Source organism: Equus caballus, chromosome 3 (genome assembly GCF_041296265.1).
Source record: "Equus caballus isolate H_3958 breed thoroughbred chromosome 3, TB-T2T, whole genome shotgun sequence".
Classification (NCBI taxonomy): Eukaryota; Metazoa; Chordata; class Mammalia; order Perissodactyla; family Equidae; genus Equus; species Equus caballus.
Window position 1 is genome coordinate 36,031,908 of NC_091686.1, and position 20,743 is coordinate 36,052,650.

The 20,743-nt window shown below is 62.0% G+C and overlaps 1 protein-coding gene across 8 annotated transcripts; it reads left to right on the plus strand.

The window, feature by feature from the left end:
• The first annotated feature begins 488 nt into the window (after nucleotides 1–488).
• CPNE7 (copine 7) lies at nucleotides 489–16,514 on the plus strand. Of its 8 annotated transcripts, none has more exons than XR_011436984.1 (16): nucleotides 489–775; nucleotides 2,760–2,942; nucleotides 5,804–5,878; nucleotides 6,120–6,194; nucleotides 6,952–7,035; nucleotides 7,479–7,568; nucleotides 7,790–7,888; nucleotides 8,429–8,515; nucleotides 8,895–8,954; nucleotides 9,927–10,060; nucleotides 10,759–10,813; nucleotides 11,043–11,149; nucleotides 11,360–11,411; nucleotides 11,479–11,612; nucleotides 14,881–15,117; nucleotides 15,836–16,514. XR_011436984.1 is itself a non-coding variant. In XM_023637529.2 (15 exons), the coding sequence occupies exons 1-15, from the start codon at nucleotides 602–604 to the stop codon at nucleotides 15,971–15,973; spliced, it is 1,677 nt and encodes a 558-aa protein (XP_023493297.1). In that variant the 5' UTR covers nucleotides 489–601; the 3' UTR covers nucleotides 15,974–16,514. The 8 variants fall into 8 exon arrangements, 5 of the variants coding, with proteins under 5 accessions (XP_023493297.1, XP_070118268.1, XP_070118269.1 ...); XR_011436986.1 differs by having other exon boundaries at nucleotides 11,073–11,149; XR_011436983.1 differs by lacking the exon at nucleotides 11,043–11,149 and having other exon boundaries at nucleotides 11,479–11,616; nucleotides 15,836–15,976.
• Nucleotides 16,515–20,743: the final 4,229 nt, after the last annotated feature.

A 20,743-nucleotide genomic window follows, 5' to 3' on the forward strand; every position in this document is an offset into this window, starting at 1 on the left:
AGCCAGGTCCTAGAGATCAGGGAGGGGAATGGGGATTTGGTGACCAACTGGGACTCCCCTAGGGGCTGCCTGTGGGGGACCCTGCGCTCAGGAGCCAGCGGGTAGCAACCTTGAGGCCAGAGCGCACACTGCCCAGGGGGCCTGCCCTCGCCTCAAGTCCAGGAGGGTGAACACCGGCCTGAGCCGAACCTCTCCGCCTGGGGTTCCCTGGAAGATTTGAATCCAGCCAACCCGGCATCCCGGAGGAAGGATGCAGGACTGAGGGCGGACTGAGGCCACCTTGCAGGAGCACCCTCCTCCCGCGGCCCCGGGGGCACCCTCTTCCCTGCGGCCCCTCCAGCCTGTCCCTCCAGAGCTCCCCCTCTTCGGCCCGAGTGGAGGCCTCGCTCTTCCACTGCCCCCTCCTCTGTCCCCCTCCCCGCCCCCCTGCAGTCCCCGCGTGGTGGCGGCCGCGGAGCCACGTGTGCCCGCGCCCGGCGGGCGTGCGGGAAGCGCGGCCGCGCCTGGCCCGGCCATCATTTCCCGGCGCGGCGGCGGCGCCGACTCGCGGGCAGCGGCCCCTCGGTGCGCCCGGCCGGTACCCGAGCGCGGCGGCGGGAGCATGAGCGCGGGCTCGGAGCGCGGGGCGGCGGCGGCCCCCGGGGTGGTGCCCGCGCCCTGCGCCTCGAAGGTGGAGCTGCGGCTGAGCTGCCGGCACCTGCTGGACCGCGACCCGCTCACCAAGTCCGACCCCCGCGTGGTGCTGCTGCTGCAGGCGCAGGGCCAGTGGGTGCAGGTGGGGCGGGGCGGCCGCGCGGGGAGAGGCCGCGGGCCGTGCGGTCGCGGGCGCGGGCGCGGGCGGGGGCCCGGAGCTGGGGACGCAGAGACCGAGGCGGCGCGTGAGGCTAGTGGCGTGCAGGGCAGAGGCGTCCAGGAGCTGGGGCTGAGAGCAAGATCAGGGATGGGGTTCCGGGTGGAAAGGGTGGGTGCCCAGGAACTGGGGCGGGGGCTGCTGTAGGGGCTGGACAGGAGGCGGCAGCGACCGAGAGGTGCTCCAGGTGGAGAGAGGGAGCGTCCCAAGTGGAGGGTGCTACCCAGAGTCCCAGGTGGGGACTGCGGGAAGAGTGAAGTGCAGGTATGGAGCTTGACTAAGGGGCCAGAAGGCGGCGGGGGGTGGGGGGGTGGGGGGGCTGCAGCGGTGATCAGCATGGCTGAGTGGAGCCTAGGGGTTGGACTGGGGTCATAGGTCCCCCTCTGGCCCGAGAGGCACCCGGAGCACTGCTTGTGCCAGGTCCTTGTCCGAGAGGCAGAGGCGCCGGGACCGCGGGTACCCTGGCAGTGGGGATTCCGGGAGTGGAGGTCTCCCCGCCTGTCCCACTCCTCCTGCTCTGCAGACTCCAGCGCGAGTCTCCAGCGACCCCCGGTGACGGGCCACTGCAGCGTGTGTGGCTGAGGTGGGGATGGGCGTTCCTGCGCCCTCGGACCTGGCTCTGGGCGGCGGGTCTCGGCGACGCGAGTTCCCCTTCCACGCCCTTGGGTCCTGGGGTGGTCGGGTGCCTGTGCAGGAGCAGGGTATCCCCAGGCCCCCTCCCTTGTCCCCCGGCCCAGCCCTCCCCGCGGGGGCAGGTCCGGCGCTCCGCGCTGCAGTCACCATCTCACAGAGATGCATGGCTTCACCTCAAAAGGGCGAGAAAAGGGACGCGAGTGGCGGGGTCGGGGGTGGGAGCCTCGGTGGAGCCGGGGAGTCGGAACCCAACCCGTTTCGGACCGGGTGTGAGCGCTTTCCATGCGGCCCTGGCAGGGATGGCAGTGCAGCCCGGGTGGGAGGGACCATCCGGGCTTAGCCTCTGAGGGGCCGAGGCTGCTGGACCCTGGCTTCCCGACCGCTCTGCTGTGACCTTGTGCCATCTCCTGTCATCTCTGGGCCACCAACCTTCTAGAGCTGACAAACCCTGCAGTCGTTGACCTCTGGGTGAAAGGCTGGCCCAGCCCAGGGGCGCACGGCTGGGGCGCTGGGGAGGATCCGCCAGCAGGGGCCCCTGCACCCCAAACACCCCGTAGCCTTTGTTGCCTGGCCTGAGCACCACCTGGCATAGACATCCCTGGGTGGGAGCAGCCCCTGCACCCCTCCATCTGGGGGAGCGGGAGTCTGTGGGACCCTGAAGAGCAGCACAGAAACCTACCTCCCCAATCTGGATTGTGCTTTTTGGGGTTAGGGGACTCAGGTCAGAGGAGAAAGCTGAACCCAGGGGGAATCTGTGCCCTGGTCCCTCTCAGTCTCCCTGCCTGCCCAGCCAGGTGCTGGGGAGAGAGCTCCACTGTGGGTTTGCCCAGCCCAGGGGTCCAAGCTGACTCTGTCTCTAACTCAGTGTGCCCTTGGGCATGACCTTTCCCCTGTCTGAGCCTCAGTTTCCCCATCTGTGATGAGGGGATAGAGCAGGCCATGGTGGGCATGAGATGAGAAGACACAGAGAAGCAGCAGTCCAGGGCCGGCCGGGCAGGTGTGCCTTTATTTCAGGGAAAGAGGTGCCGGGGGTCCTGAGAGTGACCCCCTGGGGGTGACCGGAAGCCTGGTGGCAGCACGTGGGAGTTGGAATCCTGGTGGGTGGAGCACAGGTTGGTGGGAGTCCTCCCATGGCATGGCCTGGAAGTGAGTCCTCCAGGAGCCCCTGAGGCCAGACAGATGGGAGAGGGGACCCTGAGGTCTTGGTGCCTGAGGCCACGGTGCCCGGGTGGAAGCCCCTCCTGTGTGGGGCCTGCTCACCCCGGGCTGCTTGCAGGTGGACAGAACCGAGGTGGTCCGGAGCAGCCTGCACCCTGTGTTCTCCAAGGTCTTCACGCTCGACTACTATTTTGAGGAGGTGCAGAGGCTGCGCTTCGAGGTCTACGACACCCACGGGCCCAGCAGCCTCAGCTGTCAGGATGACGACTTCCTGGGGGGCATGGAGTGTACCTTGGGGCAGGTGGGCGCCCCCATCCCCTTGGGAGGGAGGAGGCAGGAGAGACCCAGGAGGGCAGAGGGGCCGACGGGCTGGTCGTGAGGGCTGGTGCGATGGCAGCAGTGGCATGGGGACAACATGATCAAACACTGACTATGTGCCAGGCACCACAGGGGTCCCTACGGATGAGCATGTTAGCTCTGCCCATTTTCATGGCTCCTTTTCTTAAAAAATTCCTTATTAGTTCTTTTAAAAATATGTAATTTTGAACTGGGAGATGCATTCGTATGGTTCAAAATTCAGAAAGTATAAAGGCATGCCATGGGATGTCTCCCTCCTGTCCTATCCCCAGGTTCTGTTCCATCCGACAGGAGAAGTGTAGTGTTGCCCGAGGAAATGAGCAGATGATTCTTTCTCTCTATCTATGTTTCAAAACGCAGATTACATCTGCTGTTCTGCAACTTGCTTTTTTCACTTCCGTGGCATAGGGGGCCCGTCCACATTGGCACATCAGAGTGTCCCTGTCTCTCTCTGCGGCAGCGTGACGGGCCCATCGGTGGCAGCTCCATCATCTGTTTGTCCAGCTCCCACCTGAGGGATGTGTTTGCAGTCCTCTGAAGATGTCCCCCTGTTAGCTTCTCTGTTATCAGTGTAACAAGAGCTCTCTAGCCACCAGCCAGATGCCGAGGTGCCAGGCTCCGGGCCCAACCTTCACAGGCCGCACAGTGGATTCTCACAGCTCCCTGTGGGGGCACTTCTTCTTTCTTGAGGTGTAATTTACACACATTAAGCTGTGTAGACCTTGAGGGTTGGTGTTGATGAGTTAGACAGTCGTGTACTCCTGACCGTCGCTCAGATCCCACAGAACATTTCCTCGCCCCGCAGGCCCCCCACTCCTCTCCAGCCAATCCCTGCTGGCTTTGCCTGTTCTAGGATTTTGTGTCCGTGAGTCAAACAGTATGTTCTCATTTGTGTCCTGTGTCTCTTGCTGACGTGATGTCTGTGTGACTCACCCCATTGCTGCCTGGGTCGGAACTGGTTTAGGGCAGAGCGTTCTGTCATCCCCATTTCACAGATAAGAGGACTGAGGTTTAGGAAGGGTGCAGCCCCCGGTGAAGGCAGCAGCGCAACATTCCACCAGGTGCTGGCCTCCTACCTGCTCGTCGTGAGCACGGGAAAGGACAACACACACACATACACATGGACACACATGAATACACATGCATGGGCACACACGGATGCATTTATGAACACAGATATTAGCACATGCATGGACACACACATGTTGGCATACATGTAGGGACACCTGCATGCACACAAACAGATGCACACATGGACATGCATGGACACACACATGTTTGGATAGACATGTAGCCTTTAGACAATGGCACGCCCACTGAGGACCTGCTGTGCAGCCATCCTGCCGGCTCTCCAGGTCTTCAAGACCCTTAGGGGAGCCGCAGTCAGTGGTCAAGGTGTGGGCGCTGGCTTCACATCCCAGTGGTGTGAGCTTGAGCAAGTCCCTGAGCTCTGCCTGGACCCCCTTCTCCTCATCTGGGAAACCAGACGGTGACATCAGCTCCTCAGCGGGATGTGAGGGGACTGAGGTAAAGCAGGCCCGCTTGGCCCGGAGCCGGCGCGAGGGAAGTGCTTGCTGACCGCCAACCGTTACCGGGAACCTGCAATGTCTTTTCCTAATAGGAAAGCCCGGGAGTGAAGCCGGCAGACGGGAGAATCGGGGCCAGGCACGCAGCTCCCTCCCTTCCCACCTGGCAGAGAGCTTTCCTGCCCCCGCCCCCACCTGGGGTCTGTTTTCTTTTCTGCACGGAACGTTCCCAGGAAGCTGCTCGCCAGGCAGACCCTGATGGATGGGTGGGTGGGTGGTGAACATCCTCCGTCACATCTGTGTGTAGCTCCATGGTCTCCCTGCCCCTCAGACAGGAGCCTGTGTTGGGCGGGCGAGGCAAGCTGCCCCCAGAGAAGGGTGGAGTCCCCGACTGAGTCACTGATCCTCCGCAGCCCTGAGGGGGTGGTCATCATCGGTCCGTCTCGTTTACAGATCAGGATGCCCGCCTGCCTGGGTACTGCCCTCTGGCTATATACAGTGTCCCTGCATCCACTCCCTGGCCCAGTTAGGGGCTCATTGCCCAGAGCGGGAGGCAGCCAAGGAGGGGCTGGTGACGGGGTGGGGAAGCCCAGGTTGGGGGACGAGCCCCAGGGGAGGCTGTGCACCAGTGCTCCCACTGCAGAACCCCCTGTGCTAAGGAGAGGATGGTGGGCAGCCAGGCTGTGCCTCCATCTCGCTCCTGCCTCCGTGCCACCCCGGGGCAGCCTGGCGGTTCAGGGCGTGGCCTGGGAAGCCCCTTGGCTCATGCCTGCTGTGGGCTGTGGGAAGGCCCATGCTGCCCTCGGATCCTGTGGGCCGGGTCCATGGATGGCCCAACACAGGCCCTACCTCTGGGCTGGCGATGCGTCGGCAATCAGTGCACGGACACCTGCCCCTTCTGCTGTGGCTCGCATGCCTGCTTACCAATGTGAGCTGTGCGACTGCTTCCTGACCCTGGCGGTCTCGCCACCTCTCTGAGCCTCAGTTTCCTCACCTGATACACAGGTGATGGGAGGCCCATGAGGTGGTGGAAGTGCAGGCACCTGGCAGAGTGAGAGGTGGTGGCCACACAGGGGGACGTCAGGTGGCTGAGCATCACGAGAGAGGGCCATGGGCTGGTCCCTGCCAGGCCCTGAGGGCGTGGGGCCCTGGGAGTACGTTTTGAGGAGCCAGGCCCAGGGAGACTGGGGGTCTTGGGGGGAAGACGGGGGACTGAGGGCAGGGTTGGGGTCCCCAGGGCTGCAGGAGCTGACTGCTCCCTGGCTTTTCTGACTCCCAGATTGTGGCCCAGAAGAAGATGACCCGGGCACTGTTGCTGAAGTTTGGCAGGCACGCCGGCAAGTCCACCATCACGGTGAGGCCACCTGCCTTCCCGCCAGCCCTCCCCGGCTTCAGATGCCTGTCTCTTCCTTGCCATGGCTCTGAGGGGTCCGAGGAGGGACCGAGGGCTGAGGCCCAGGGCTGCCTGCGGAGCCCGCGGCTGCACAGCTGCCTGGGTGTCCAGACGCCTCCCTTCAGGCTGGGCTGCAGGCTGCGGGTCCCGCGGTGGGGTCAGGCCCGCCTTAGAGCCCAGAGCCGTGGCTTCGCCCTGCCAGGTGATCGCCGAGGACATCTCCAGGAACAACGGCTACGTGGAACTCTCCTTCCGGGCCAGGAAGCTGGACGACAAGGTGGGGGGGTGGGCGCCCCCGCGTGGGGCCGGGGGCTGGGAGGGGGATGGAGAAGCTCAGCCCCGACCCAGCTTTGCCCCCACACATCAGAGGCTGCACCTGCAAGATGACGCAGGACAAAACTAGCAGCGGGGAGACAGGGGATGCGTCGAGTGAGAAGCACTCAGAGCTCTGTGGCCGCCAGGCAGGTGTGCTGCTGTCACAGCCACCGCGTCTGTCATTACTCTCAGCGCTTTGCTGCTCTGTCCTACTCCCTGGGGATTTTCCTGCAATATCTCATTTAATCCTCGCAGCTCCCTATGGCAGGGGCACTCGTGGCCGTTGAGTGATGGGGACACAGACTCAGGGAGGCTCCCGTCTAGACAGGGGAGGAATTGGATCTGAACTCGGTTCTGTTGGCTCCTCACCCGGGGCTGGGGCACAGAGCAGTGGTGTAGGGTGTCGTCAGCCACCTCCCCTGGACGAGAGATTGAAGCCTGGTGGGGAGGGGAGGGGACAGCAAGTGCTGGCTGGGGATGTGCACAGGTAGCGAGAGAGGCTGGGCCAGACGCTGGGGCTGGGAGTCCCGGCGAGGTCCTGGGGAACTAGAGAAGGCTCTGGAGGGGAGGGCGAGGCCTGGGGTCACTCTGAGATGCTGTGTGGAAGGGCTCTGCCCTCCTCTTACAGCCGAGGAGACAGAGGCTCTGAGGGGTGAAGGACACAGCGGGAAATGGCCGAGCAGGGCTGAGCCTGGTCCCACCCGCCGGTCCTCCTGCAGGATCTCTTCAGCAAGTCTGACCCCTTCCTGGAGCTGTACCGGATCAACGACGACCAGAGCGAGCAGCTCGTGTACAGGACGGAGGTGACGGGTCCCTGCCCCGTACCCTCGGAGCTGACACCCCCTGCAGGGCTTTGGGGACAGGAATAAAAGGACAGCGGTGTGGCTGACCCTCGACACCCCCTGTGTCACCCGGGGCCCCCACACCTTTCGGGGTCTTCACCCCAACCACCACCATCTCCGTTTCAGCAGGGAGTGAGCAGGCTCGGAGGGAGCGTCTGTATTAGAACTCAGGAATCATAGTTTGTCGTCACTCCCTCAGGAGAAGTGGCATTTCAGTGACAGCACTGAGAGCACTTCCTTTTGAGATCAATTAACTTGAATAAAACAAGAGGCTATTTAAGGAAAAAAGGAATCCAGGTGGCTCAGGGATGTGGCGGGTGTTATGAAGGTGGTTCCCATCGGAGAGGTTTGGAAATGTCGCCCTGGGCTGGCCGTCCTGCCTGAGCCAGGCCCTCCGCCCGCAGGTGGTGAAGAACAACCTCAGCCCAGTGTGGGAGCCCTTCAAGGTGTCGCTGAGCTCCCTGTGCAGCTGCGAGGAGGCGCGGACCCTGAAGGTGGGAGACGGGGCTGTGCGGGGGTGCCAGGGGGCAGGACTGGGAGGCTGGGGGCCAGGCACCCTTGACCACACTGGGGCCTTCATGGAGGTGAGGTTTGTGGGGAGGGGTGGGCCAGTCGGAGGTGGTGGGGAAGGGGGCAGCCTGGCTGGGGGCAGGATGGAGACACCCAGGCTGGCGGCCCCGGAGGGGCAGGCGGGCTGAGGGGCCTGGGTCCCCAGTGCCTCGTCTGGGATTATGACTCCCGCGGGAAGCACGACTTCATTGGAGAATTCTCCACCACCTTTGAGGAGATGCAGAAGGCCTTCAGGGAGGACCAGGTGAGCTGGGGCCCCTGCCCGTCACGGAGGCTCTCAAAACTGGGTGAGGGCTGGGTCCTGACCCGTCTGTGGTGGAGTCGCCAGGAGGAGCGAGCCACAGAAAGCAGGTGGGGTGCTGGCTCCAGAACTGTTATTATTGGTATAACCCAGAGAAGACTAATGATGATGATGAAGAATGATAACCATCCCACCAGGTGGCCAGAGTAGGGACAAGGATCGCTGTGTTACGGTTGGAAAATGGCCGCCCAGGGCTAGAACTGAGACCCGGGGCCCCTGGCTGGGGCGTGTGAGAGGGTGTGTGCACGAGAGAGCGGGTGTGTGTAGGGGGGGACCGTGTCAGACAAATGGCTGGGCGTTGGGGGACCAGGTGGAAGTGGGGGACAGGGAGGGACCCCTCGATGTGCTGCCAGCCCGCAGCAGCCCCTGAGCTCAGGTTGGGGTGAGGTCACGACGAGGATTGCTAGCCTCCCTGGCCCCTTGGGGTGGGGTGTTGGGCGCTGGCCCTCTGGGGTGGGGTCTCTGCCAGTCCCTGTCCCCCAGGCCCAGTGGGACTGCGTGAACGCCAAGTACAAGCAGAAGAAGCGAAATTACAAGAACTCAGGTGTGGTCATCCTGGCAGACCTGAAGGTGAGCCAAGGCCCCTGCCCGCACACCCTCCCCATCCACCCACGGGGCTCCCGCTGAGCCTCCCTGGAAGTCTCCCCATTGCCAGATGGACCCTGAAGAGCTCCCACGGCAGAGGTCCAGTGGCCCCGATATGTCAGGGAAGGAGGTGGGAGGCATGGGGGGAGACAGAGGAGAGAAACAGGGAGAGCCCCAGGGCAGAGAAGAGACATGGAGAGAGGGGCTGAGGGCCCAAGAGAGGAGGGCATGGCCCGCCCACTCCTGCCCTGGTCGCCCGGGATGGGGGCAGGTCCCTGGGCCCCACAACCTGCAGCCGGCAGCCCCAGCCTGTGTCCCGGGGGTGGCGTGTCCAGGGCGGGCTGCCGACGCTGCTGCCTGGAAGTTCCACAGGGTCTATTCTTTCCTGGACTATATCATGGGCGGCTGCCAGATCCACTTCACCGTGAGTCCACGGGGCCCCGCTCTCCACCCGGCCACGGTGGCTGCTCCATGCAGCCAGCCAGGGCACACCCCACGGGACAGGGGTCAGCCTGGGCCCCCCTCCCAGGGATCCTGAGTGACCCTTCCCTACCCTGGACCATTTAGCACCTGGGGTGGATGTGTGCAGACAAATGGGTACAGTGAGGCCCTTCTGCAGGGTCTGGAGGTCCACACGCCCTCCCCAGGCACGGAGCCTTCAAGCACCTCCCTGTGAGATGGAACGGCACAGTGGGGTTCAGGAGCTGCCCGAGGTCACCCTCGGGAGGGACATAGCCAGGACTTGCCCTCGACCAAAACATAGTGACGAAAAAACATGCAAGGAAAGAGGAACCATAGGGACGGCACACCACGAGCTATAAGACCAAGCCGGTTTGGCCCTGGCCAGGAACGGTGGGCGGCAGTGGAGCTGGACAGAAAGCCCCGTGTCTGTGCCTTCCTGGTGGCCTCTGTCCTCGTCCATGATGCACTGGCTCATGTCGCTCCACTGAGCTGCAGCCAGAACGGCAAGGGGGCACACGGGGACCCCAGCCTGGGGCTCACACCTCTCAGGCTCTGCCCGGGGAGGGTGGCGGCTGAGAGGAGCTGTGTCCAGTCTGGGGCCTGGGCCCCTTCCCCACCCAGCCTGGGCCCATGACGCTGCAGGAAATGCTGAGGGCTCAGAGTGACCACATTTGCTCCCTGCGGGCCTCGGTGGGTGTTACCCCCAGAGGTACTCGTTTCCTCCTCAGGGTCCCAGAAGCTTTGGGATTGGCAGGATCTGTTCTCCTCAAATCGTTCTCTGACTGCCCCAGCGCAGAGCTGGGCCCTTGGGCTCTCACCCCTGGGGGCGCACCCAAGCCTTGGTTTTCCTTACCTGTCAAATGGGGGTGCAGGTGCCCATCCCGGTCCGGGGGGAGGGAGGGGCTCCTGGCTCATGGTGCTGGGGCCTCCGCAGGTGGCCATCGACTTCACGGCCTCCAATGGCGACCCCCGGAACAGCCGCTCCCTGCACTACATCAACCCCTTCCAGCCCAACGAGTACCTGCAGGCGCTGGTGGCCGTGGGCGAGATCTGCCAGGACTATGACAGGTGTCCCCACCCCACTGCCCTCGCCTCCCGGGGCTCCAGTCAGGCCTGGCCCATGGGGTGGGCTTCATGGCTGTGTCCATCGGTCGGAGGAATCTGCCTGGGCAAGGCCGGAACACACGGGCCATGGAGGGGCTCACTCCATGGGGCAGCCCTGGCGCCCCTGTGTGGCTGACCGCCGTGGGCAGGTCCAGCTCCCTGAGGGGCAGCGTGAGTGGGTCAGAACCTCTGTGCGTCAAGGTGGGACTGGCCCTCACCCACATGGTCCCCATCACTCTCCACACAAACATGAGGGGTCTGTGTCCCACTTTATGGACTCAGTAAACTGAGGCCACGGAGGGGCAGAGCTCTCTGTCTGGGGTGATAGTGGCAGCCGCGGTCCTGCAGGCAGGTGGCTGGAGCCTTCCCAGGGGCCTGGAGCAAAGGTGCAGAGACTGGGGAAGGCGGCTCAGAGCCATCCAGTCAGCTCTGCCCCCACCCCTCTGCCTGGTGGGCAGTTTCTTCATGTTCTGTGCCTCAGTTTCCCCCATGTGGCTCACAGCAGGGCCTGGCCCTCAGTAAAGTGTCAGCCTTGGCCTGGGTCACCTGGGGGTGGCACAGAGCCCCAGTCTTCTGGCTCCGGTTGATGTCTCCCCAAAGCGCCTCGACTCCTACCCCTAGAAATCAGGGACCCCTGTGTGATGGGGCTGCCTCTCTTGCAGCGACAAGAGGTTTTCTGCTTTGGGGTTTGGAGCCCGGATCCCTCCCAAGTATGAGGTAGGACAGCCTGGGGGCTGGAACCCCAACCCCCTGCATCTGCCAGGGCCTCCGGGCCGTGCTCCTTCTGGGCCCCTCCCCGTAGAGGCCATCCTGTGTCCCGCCCAGCCTGCTGCCCCTCCCTGCTGGGAAGGGCGACTAGTTGAGGTCGGTGGGCAGGGTGCAGGGACCCCACCTTCCAGCCAGAGGGGCTGATCTTCCACCTCCCAGCACGAGTGCTCTTTGGTAGAAGGGAAGGCAAGCTCGGTGTCCCTGGCAGGAGAAGGAAGGACCAGTCCTGAGTCTTCGGGTTACAAATGCAGTTCAGCTGGCTCACGCAGGAAAGCGTGGTGGGAGGTGCGTGTGGGCTATTGGCTAAGGCAACTCCGGACCTTTAGGCCGGGACTAGTCTGTCTGTCTGTCTGCGCTCTGTCCTGGGGGCTCCCTGCCACGAGGCACTTTCCACCTGGAGGCCCCAGGACCTCCAAACTTCCCTCTCCCAGTAGGTGGGCTGTGGGGGTCCAGGAAGAGTGGACCAGCTGACCGGTCCCCTTTGTGCCCCCCCAGGTGTCCCACAACTTTGCCATCAATTTTGACCCCGAGGACGATGAGTGTGAAGGTGGGAGCCTGAGGCATGCTGGGGAGCGGGGGTGCAGCCGGGCCGGGCTCACGCCCTCTCCCCACAGGAATCCAGGGTGTGGTGGAGGCCTACCAGAACTGCCTGCCCCGGGTCCAGCTCTACGGCCCCACCAATGTGGCGCCCGTCATCTCCAAGGTGGCCTGCATGGCAGCAGCCGAGGAGCACACCGGGGAGGCCTCCGTAGGTGCCTGGGGCAGGCCATGGTGGGGACCGGGTGCATTAGAAGGTGCTGTCTGCCGTGCGGGGATGGGGAGGATATGGGGTCAGCTGTGTGAGGTCAGGCAGGCCAAGGAAACAGCCCATGCAAAGGCCCTGAGGCAGGAGGCTGGGGGCCAGTGTGGCTGGAGGAGCTACAGGGGCCCTGGGAGACACAGGGGGCCAACACCACCACCCGTAGTTCTGATCTTGAGGTGCAAGGAGAATTCTCACTGGGGGGTCATGCCCCCCAGAGGCTGATTTACTGATAGTCTTGGTTCTCCCTGTCCCGTCCACGCCTCCCCACAGGCAGCCCCACGTCTGTGTGTTCTGTTGCACATATATCGTTACTTTGTTCGCATGTATTTTTAATTTGCACAGATGATACTGTGCTAAGGGTCGCGTTCTGCTTTACTTTTTCATCACGGTTTGTAGATCTGTTTGTTCGTTTGTACGCCCAGCTGGTCTGTGGCTTTCTCTTAATTTTTTATTTTGTAACAACCCTCACATTTACAGAAGAGTTATAAGAATGGTACGACTTCAGTTCTACCTTCACCGACTCACCAGTCCCGGCTCCTCCCCGCCTCCCCCCCCCCCCCCCCCCCCCGCCACTCTGTCTCGCTCCATCTCTCTCTCTCTCTGCTCCATCTCTCTCTCTCTCCGTCTCTCTCTCCCTGTATATTACTACTGTCTTCTTTCTGAACCATTTGAGAGCCGGCGGCTTACCTCCTGACACCCCCCAAGTTCTCCCTGTTGACCTGCTAACAGCTACGACACTCTGTAGGTGACACAGCTCAGCTTTCAAGCCCAGGGTGGTGAAGGCAACCCCTCTGATGTCTCACGCCCATGTCCACATTTGCCCATCGTCCCAGGATCTGCCTGCCCATGTCCTGGTCTTCTGACCAGGCTGTTCCTCAGCCTTGCTCTGTTCGGACTCCAACCCCCATTGTCCCGTTGCCTGGACTGCCCCACACCCCACCCCCCACGTGGGGGGCGGCCCCACGTTTTGTGCTTGCTCTCCTGACGCAGAGCCCCAGAAGCCGAGGGTTGCTGTATCTTGTCCTTTCACCACTTAGGACTTCAGTGCATGTTTCCTGAGAGCCAGGTGTTCCCTTATATAACCACCACACAAATATCAATTTCAGGAAATTTAACTTAGATACAATACTTTTGGTTTTTTTTTTTTTAAGTCAAACAAAGATAAAACCCACCCTTTTCTTTTTAGGTATGCTTTTTTTTTTTTATGGTGGGGAAGATTGGCCCTGAGCTAACATCTGTTGCCCATCCTCCTCTTTTTTTTCCTCCCCAAAGCCCGAGTACATAGTTGTATATCCTAGTTGTAGGTCCTTCTAGTTGTGGCATGTGGGACGCCACCCCAGCATGGCTTGATGAGCAGTGCCACATCTGTGCCCAGGATCCGAACCCGCAAACCCTGGGCCGCCAAAGCAAAGTGTGCACACTTAACCATTTGGCCACGGGGCTAGCCCCCAATACTTTAATCTACAGAATATATTCCAATTTCATTAATTTGACCAATAATCATTCTATAGCAGTATTATTTCTGGCACAGGATCGAGTCCAGAATCAAGGATTACATTCAGTTGTCATGTTTCCATATGATTTTGAAGCAAGTCCCAGACACGTAATTTCATCTATAAATATCAGTATAAACTCTAAAAGAGGTAAGATGCAGCCACAATCGCATTATCACGCCCGAAGGACAGCAGCTGTTCCCTAGTGTCAAACGTCCAGGCAGCCCGTTTCCGCGGCCCCACTCATGTCGGAGTAGGTTCCCAGGCAGACCGTCATCCTCGCTAGTCCCCCTGACAGTGGCAGCGCAGCTGCTGAGGAAGCAGGCTGTATGTCCAGTCACAGCTCCCGGTCTGGGGTCCGAGGACTGCACCCTCCCGGTGGCGTCCACACGTCCCTCTCTTCTGAGTCCTGTAAACGGGCCGTCAGACTCCTAGGAGTCACTCGGGTCTGCCGCCTCCTTCTTCTTGGCCCAGAGACTTCCTCAGGGTTCTCGCTGGTGCTTAAGTTGTTTTCCCTGGAGCCATGTTGATGCTGTGGGTAGACGCTGGGTGTGCATCCAGGGACCCACTTCCCAGCGCCCTCTACCCGAATTTTCCCGCTGCCCATCTCCTTCTGCCCCTTGCAAAAGTGCTGACCTTTCTTCCTGACACACACATGGCCTCACAGGGCCCTGACTGCATCATTCGTGTCCAATCCTGGGAGGCCCCTTACTCACAGCGAAGCTTCCAATCCATCTGGCGGGGGATGGCACACGGTGTTTGCAGAGCTGGTGAAGCGAAGCACAGGGCCTCGAGGTCTTCACCAGACCTAGTCTAGGGGGTGGGAGGAGTGTATGTGGCGCTTTCCTGAGGAGGGGCGTCTACCTGGGGCTGGGAGCCTTGCTGGGCACCCCCGGGGCACTTCCAGCCCTGGACGGGAGCCTGCTGAGCACGTGGGTCTGGAGGCTCAGTGAGGGGAGACGGGCCCGGGCGGCAGGGAGCCTCTCGGAGGAGGTGGCGTCTGAGCCTGTTCCACTGCCCGTTGGTTGCTTTCCTCCAGCTGCGTTGCAGTGCTGGGCGCCCGCTCGGCCAGGGCTGGGCCCATTGGTGGACAGCCCAGCCTTCTGGAGGCCGGAGCTCCAGGGCCGTTCCTCCTTCTTGTTCACATTTTCTCTTGTCCAGATTTTTAGTAACGGGCACTGAGTGGTTTGTTTCTTTTAACAATGGAAATGGACTTTTATTTGGAACAAGTCCAGTCTGTGACCCAGCCGGGCTGCACCCATGTGTGTCCTCTCTAAATTTTTCCTTGGATTTCAAGGTCCCTTCAGGGTGTGGGGAGCCCCTTCCCGCCCAGGACCTGCAGATCCCTCCTTCTCTGGCCTCCAACCTGGGTTCAAATCCTGGCTCCACCAGACTCAGTCTCGGCATCTGTCAGATGTGGGCATTCTAGTATCTGCCGCAGAGTCAGAGGCCAGATGGAGTAGGAGACAGGTGGAAGCCTGGAGCACAGCACCTGCCAGGGAGAACAGGCTTGTGAATTGTTATGCGTGTGACGTGTGTATTATGCTTCATCACAACCGATTTAGGAAAGCCTGTAACTACCAGTAAGGGATGCCTGTGGCCGCTCCAGGCTGTCTGGGGGACTTGGAGGGTTGGTTGGGAGTAGACAGGCTGCCCTGGAGGTGCAGTCCCCAAGGGCCTGAGGAAGGGCGGGGAGCCCCACTCATTCCCTGTGCCCCCAGCAATACTACATCCTGCTGATCCTGACGGACGGCGTGGTGACAGATATGGCAGACACGCGGGAGGCCATCGTGCGTGCCTCCCACCTGCCCATGTCCATCATCATCGTGGGGGTGGGCAATGCTGACTTCACCGACATGCATGTCCTGGATGGGGACGACGGTGTCCTGCGCTCCCCAAGGGGCGAGCCCGCACTCCGTGACATCGTGCAGTTCGTGCCCTTCCGGGAGCTCAAGAATGTGAGTGCTTGCGAGGGGCCGGTGGCCAAGGGCCAGCGAGGAGGTGCCCATGCGTCCCTGGACTGTGCGCCAGGCTCTGGGCCCGGGGGGCAGGAGGACACGCAGGTCCCTCGCTCAGTGGCTGAGTGATGGTTCCCAAGCCGCCTCCTTCCCCTTGCTCTAGACGTCAGCAGCTGTCAAGCACCTAAAACCCTTTCTGCTATGAAAAATGTCAAACCCACACAGTGGAGAGAGGGCAGACAACGGCTCCCATGAGTCCTGCTTGCAGCTTCCCCCAGGCACTCCCAGACCTCTCTGTGCCATAGTCGGAAGTGCACGTCCCATGGACACACGTGATTTCCCAGGGGAACATGGAGGTGGCCTCGCCTCCCTTCCTGCCCCAGCCACTTTCCCTCTGTGCCCACCTTCCCGAGGGGTGGATAGGGTCCCATGAGCACAAATGCCACTCAGGACAGTGCCCCAGAGCCCGTTAGATGTCACCCGTGGTGTCACTGCTGTCGAGACTGCATGGGCTTTGCAGCCTGCTAGGTTCAGGTCTGAATCTTCAGCAGAGGCTCAGCTGCCACCAGGTGAATTCCTGGTCGGGGTCCCCTGAGCTGATTCCAGAGGAGGAGACCACGGTGAGGAGGGCCCAGCTCTCGAGGACTAGGCCGGGGGTGTGACCAGTGGGGATGGGGTTGGGGCAGACCCCCAACTGTAGCCACGTTCCCCCTGACAGGCATCCCCAGCAGCGCTGGCCAAGTGTGTGCTGGCCGAGGTGCCCAAGCAGGTGGTGGAGTTCTACAGCCACAAGGAGCTGCCTCCGCGTGGCCTCGGCACCCACGCCCGAGCAGCCGGCCCAGGCTCAGCCCCGTGAGGACACCCCGAGAGAGAGGCGGCCAGGAGGCGTCCCGTCTCCGTCTCCAGCACCCTTGGGGCCCCTTAGCACCCCCCAGAGGCCTCCTGTCCCCCAGCCCAGGCCCGCCCCTCGTCCTCCCATGCTCCTGCTGCCGGGGTCAGCCTCCAGGCCTCCAAGGTGCGGGATGAACAAACCCAGGCCCGTGGGGAGTCCTGAAACAGGAGCTGCAGTGTGGGGCTCACAGTGGCCCCATGGCTGGCCCTTCCCAGCTGGGCGGATGTGGGAAGGAGGTCCTGGGAGCTGGAGGGGCCTCCAGCTCAGCTGGGGGTAGGACCTGCTCCTGAATGAAAAGACGGGTGTGGAGCAGGGGTTCCTGCTGTTCAGCCGATCTTTGGTAGGCAGCGTTCGGTCAGAGAAAACAACCCTGTCCCGTCCCCACAGGCAGATTCCTCTTTGTCCCTCCTGGTGCCCCAACTCCCCCTCAGGCCCCTGCACTGTCTGTGGGGCCTGTGGGGGTGGGGACGGCTGAGGTGTAATAAAGTGTTGTCTCGTCCCAACAGCAGCTGTCTTGGGCCTTTACTGCCCCCACCTCCCCTCTCCCCACCCTCCAGCAGAGGCCTGCACGATACCCCCTCCAGCCCCCACACCGGAACAGGGAATCTTCTAGACACAGGCTCACAGGGTTCTTCCTGGACTGAACGAAGGGCCCTTCCAGGAGTACAAGGTGTTGGAAGGGCGATGCTTGACTCCTGCAGGGCCAGAGGGTGTGAAGGCCTCCCCCACCCCGAGCGGCCTCCTCTTGGCCTCTTGTGACCCTCAGCCTAAAATCTGCACCAGCCAGGCTCAGGTGGGGAGGGGCCAGGCAAGGCCTCTGCTTGACTTCAGTCTGCACTGGGATTTATGAGGACCTACTATGTGTTACATGCTACGTGCTCTGTCAGGGGAGAGGGCACCACCTGCCAGAGTCTCCCAGTCCTGTGGGCGTGGGTTTCCGATTGAGATTTCCTTGAATTATCTTGTCTGGGAAAAACAAACTGTCCCAATCCTGACTCCAGGCCCACCCAGCCACTCACCCACCTCTCCATCCATCTGTCCACCCATCTGTCCACTCTTCCATCCATCCTTCCACCACTCTACCCATCCGTCTATCCACCTGTCCACCCCTCCATCCATCCATCCACCCCTCCATCCACCCATCCACCCCTCCACCCATCGGTCCATCCATCCACTCTGGGGGCCTATTTTTAGCTCCTGATTCATCTCCTGTTAGGCAGGGATAATAGGCATCACCATGGTAACCTGGCTACTGCTGAAATCCGAGGGGCCGATATTGGTCTCTTCCGGTGGGGATGGAGAGGACACTAGAGAAGCAGCCCCCTCCATCCACATTGGGAGTCAGCAGGGCCAGTGGGTGGGTGGGGTCATGGGTCCCAAGGTAGGGGGTGAGTGTCAGCCACGTCCTGACCCAGCCACTGAGTCCTGTGTGACCCGACTGTGGTTTCAGCATCAGAAAGCCTCAAGAAGTTCTGGGCTCCACTCAGGGGTGAAACCAAGGGAGGCTGATCAGTTGAGATCCCTGGGGAGGCGGAAGGCACAGAGGGTTTGGCTAAGAAGAGTGCAAGGGGGTCTGTGCACAGCACTGGGGTAGCAGTGGTGGCCCAGGGAGCCGCCCCCGTCCAGGGCAGGGCAGGGGGCCCAGTGAGCCGGGCGTGGAGGAAGGGGCCCTTCCCAGAGCCGCTGCCTTAGAGGGATGTAGCTGCTCCCAGAGCACGTGAAACAGGGAGGGGGCAGAGGTGTGAAGACCTCCCCTCCCACCAAGAGGAAGCAGGCAGCAGTGGGGACAGCCCTCAGGGGACGCCCTCTTGGAGAGCAGGTATGGATGGCGGACAGCGGGAGGCAGCTGCCCTGGGGCTGGGCCAGTGGGCAGGCTCAGCGGGCTGTGGGGGTGGAGGGCCGGCTCGGCTGTAAGGCTGTGGTGACCTTTACCAGCCAGTGTCCAGCCTGGGAAGGCCACCCAGCTCTACCAGGGCGCATATAGTCATAGAGGAATTACCGCCCTGGGGGGTTCTGCTGGACGTCCACTGCTTTTGCTTTCCCTCGTCCATTCCCACCTCCCTCCCAACAGCAGCCTAGTTTTCCTTTGAGGCCCCCCTTGCTCAGTCCAAGTATTTTGAGGGCCTGGATCACTGTCCAGATGCCAAGGCGGGCATGGGACCACGCCTGGCCAATCAGAGAGCAGGCTGTCCCCTGGCCACAGTGATTGGCTCACAGTGGGCACGTGACCTGAGCTGGCCAATGAGACTCGGTCTTGGGACTTTCACTGACTGTAGGCTGGTGTGGTGGGAGCCGGCAGCACTGATGGCAGCAGCTGGGCGGGCATGTGGGCAGGCCTGCTGAGGAGGAAGCCCCCGCAGAGCGAGCAGCTGAAATCACTGCTTGGAGGTGCCTGGGTCCTGAGCCCGACTGTCATGTGAGGGGAGCCCCGAGGGCCCTCTGCTCAGGCCAGTGGCTGGTGTCCGCCAGAGGTCAGCGGGCGCTGCACTGCACAGCCTAGAAAAGCAAGCTCAGAGCAGGTGAGCGACGGCCGGGCCGCCCAGCTGACCGGGGCAGTTCCCAGATTCACACCCTCACCTGCAACGTCCTCCGTCAGGTGACGATCATCCAGACGGGTTCCCAGGGTGGGGACCCAGGACCGGGGTCAGAAATCCTGCCAACCTGCGTGGCGACCTGCAGATGAGGTCAGCAGGTCCCCGGTTCCCGAGCACCAACGCCAGGACGCAGGTTCTCCCAGCCAGCAGAATCAGAGTGTGCAGCAGCAAGGACCCGCAGCGGGACCACCCGCACTGACTCCAGAAATTGCTGCGCCTGCCGAGTGGAGTGGTCCCTTCTCAGAGCTGGATTCCTGATTTACAAACAGCCTGAGCGTGCTTACAATGGCCAGTGGCCTACTCACTGGTCCAGAGTCAGACTGGACGTGTAGCTCCAGCCTTCAATAGCTGTGTGACCTTGGACAAGGTCATTCTTCATCTTCATCTGTCACACGAGGGTGTGCAGCTTTAAGTCATGGCCCTAAATTCCTTGGCCACCCCTCCTGTTGAGAGGTGAGTGGGTGTTCCTTCTCCCTGGGTCCTGGCAGACTCGGGGTCCTGTGTGGCTTCCAGGCTTGGTCATGAAGATGCCACTCTGCTGTCTGGCTCACCCGACACACTGGCTCTTGGGGCCCAGCTGCCACGCTGTGAGGAAGCCCAAGCAACCGTGGAGCAGAACCGAGGTCCCAGCTGACAGCCAGCACCAACCAGCTGTGTGAGCGCCCCTGTGAGAGGGGCTCTCCAGCCGGGCTGAGGTCCTCACCTCGAGCCAGGACCACCCAGCTGATCCCTTCCCGTGTTCCTGACCCTCAGAGACCGTGTGAGTTTATCCGTGTTTGCTGTTCTAAGCCACCTAGTTTTGGGGTAACTTGTTAGGCAGCTAGGCCCTCTTCACAGCTGCCTGGAAGTATAAGGTGGTGGCGCACAGGGCCAGGCACAGAATGCCTGTTTGGCAAATAAATATCAATTTCGCAAAGGAGCGTGGCTTTTCTTCCTCCTTCTGAAGGGGGGTTGTGCCAAAGCTCCGTCCCTTTGATTGTAAATGTGCCCCCTGCTCTGCGGGCTCTCTGCCTCCCCCACAGAGGCCAGGCTGGGCCTCAGAGGCCAAGGACTCCCGGTCCGTGTCCCCCACCCCCAGGGCCTGCCCTTGCCAGCCTCAGAGTCTGCCGTGGCTGGCAGGAGTGGGAACAGGGGCAGCTCGGCATCGAGGCTGTGCTTTCTTCTGCTGCACAAAGGAAGCCAGGCAGGAAGCTGTGAGTAAGTGCTGGTAATTGGTGCAGGGGTGGCAGCAGGCTGTCAGACGGAGAGCAAGCGCAGCCCTGGGCGCAGGGGAGCCGTGGGCGAAAGTGGCCTTCCATGCCCTGCCCCTCACCTCCCCCTGCGCTGGTGTCCACCCCCCGACCCCCCTTTAGCAAGGGCACCCAGGACCCTAGCCTGGCGCAGAGCCTTTCCCCCCATCGAGACCTCAACAGCTGCTGAGCCCCGCTTGCGAGGAGCGTGTTCTGGGTACTCGCCAAACTTGGCTCAAACCTCAGTGCACTGAAGTCCCACCACCCCTTGTGGCTGCCTGTTGTAAGCGTGTTTCACGAGCTGGGAGAAATTAAGCCCTTGGCCCGGGATGCAGCTGGGAGGTGCAGAGGGGGGGTCCTGGGCTGGGCCTTGCAGCCTGGTTCCCAGGACTCAAGGACACAGCCCCTGGCTGTGTGTGCACGTGTGTGTGTCTGTGGGGAGGGCCGAGTGGGGGTCTTTGTCCTCAGCTGCTGTCCTGAAGGCTCTTTCTGACCCCCAGCCACAATCAGCCCCGTTGCGTGGCTCTCTCTCTCTAGCTCGTCAGCCCACTCTGGGAGACCAGACCAGGCTGTGTGGGCTGATGGCCACTGGCGGGTCGCTGGGACCCGGGTGCCCTGCCCAGGACAGACATTTCCTGGGGCCACTGGGTGTTGACCAGGACGTCCCTGAGAACACCAGGTGTGTAGACTGCAGACCAGCACAACCGTCTCCAGCCCTTGGAGGAGCTGGCCCAGGGGAAGAGGTTCCAGACTCCCCCTGTGGGCCTCCTGGAAGGCAGGAACAGGCAGAACGGGCTCCTGGGGGCCGGGGGCCTAAGGCCCAGAGGAGACTCAGGCACTCGGCCCAGGAAACTTGCCAGAGCCACTGTCTGCTCAGTGCTCAGGTCGCACCAGCTGGATGGGCCCCTGGA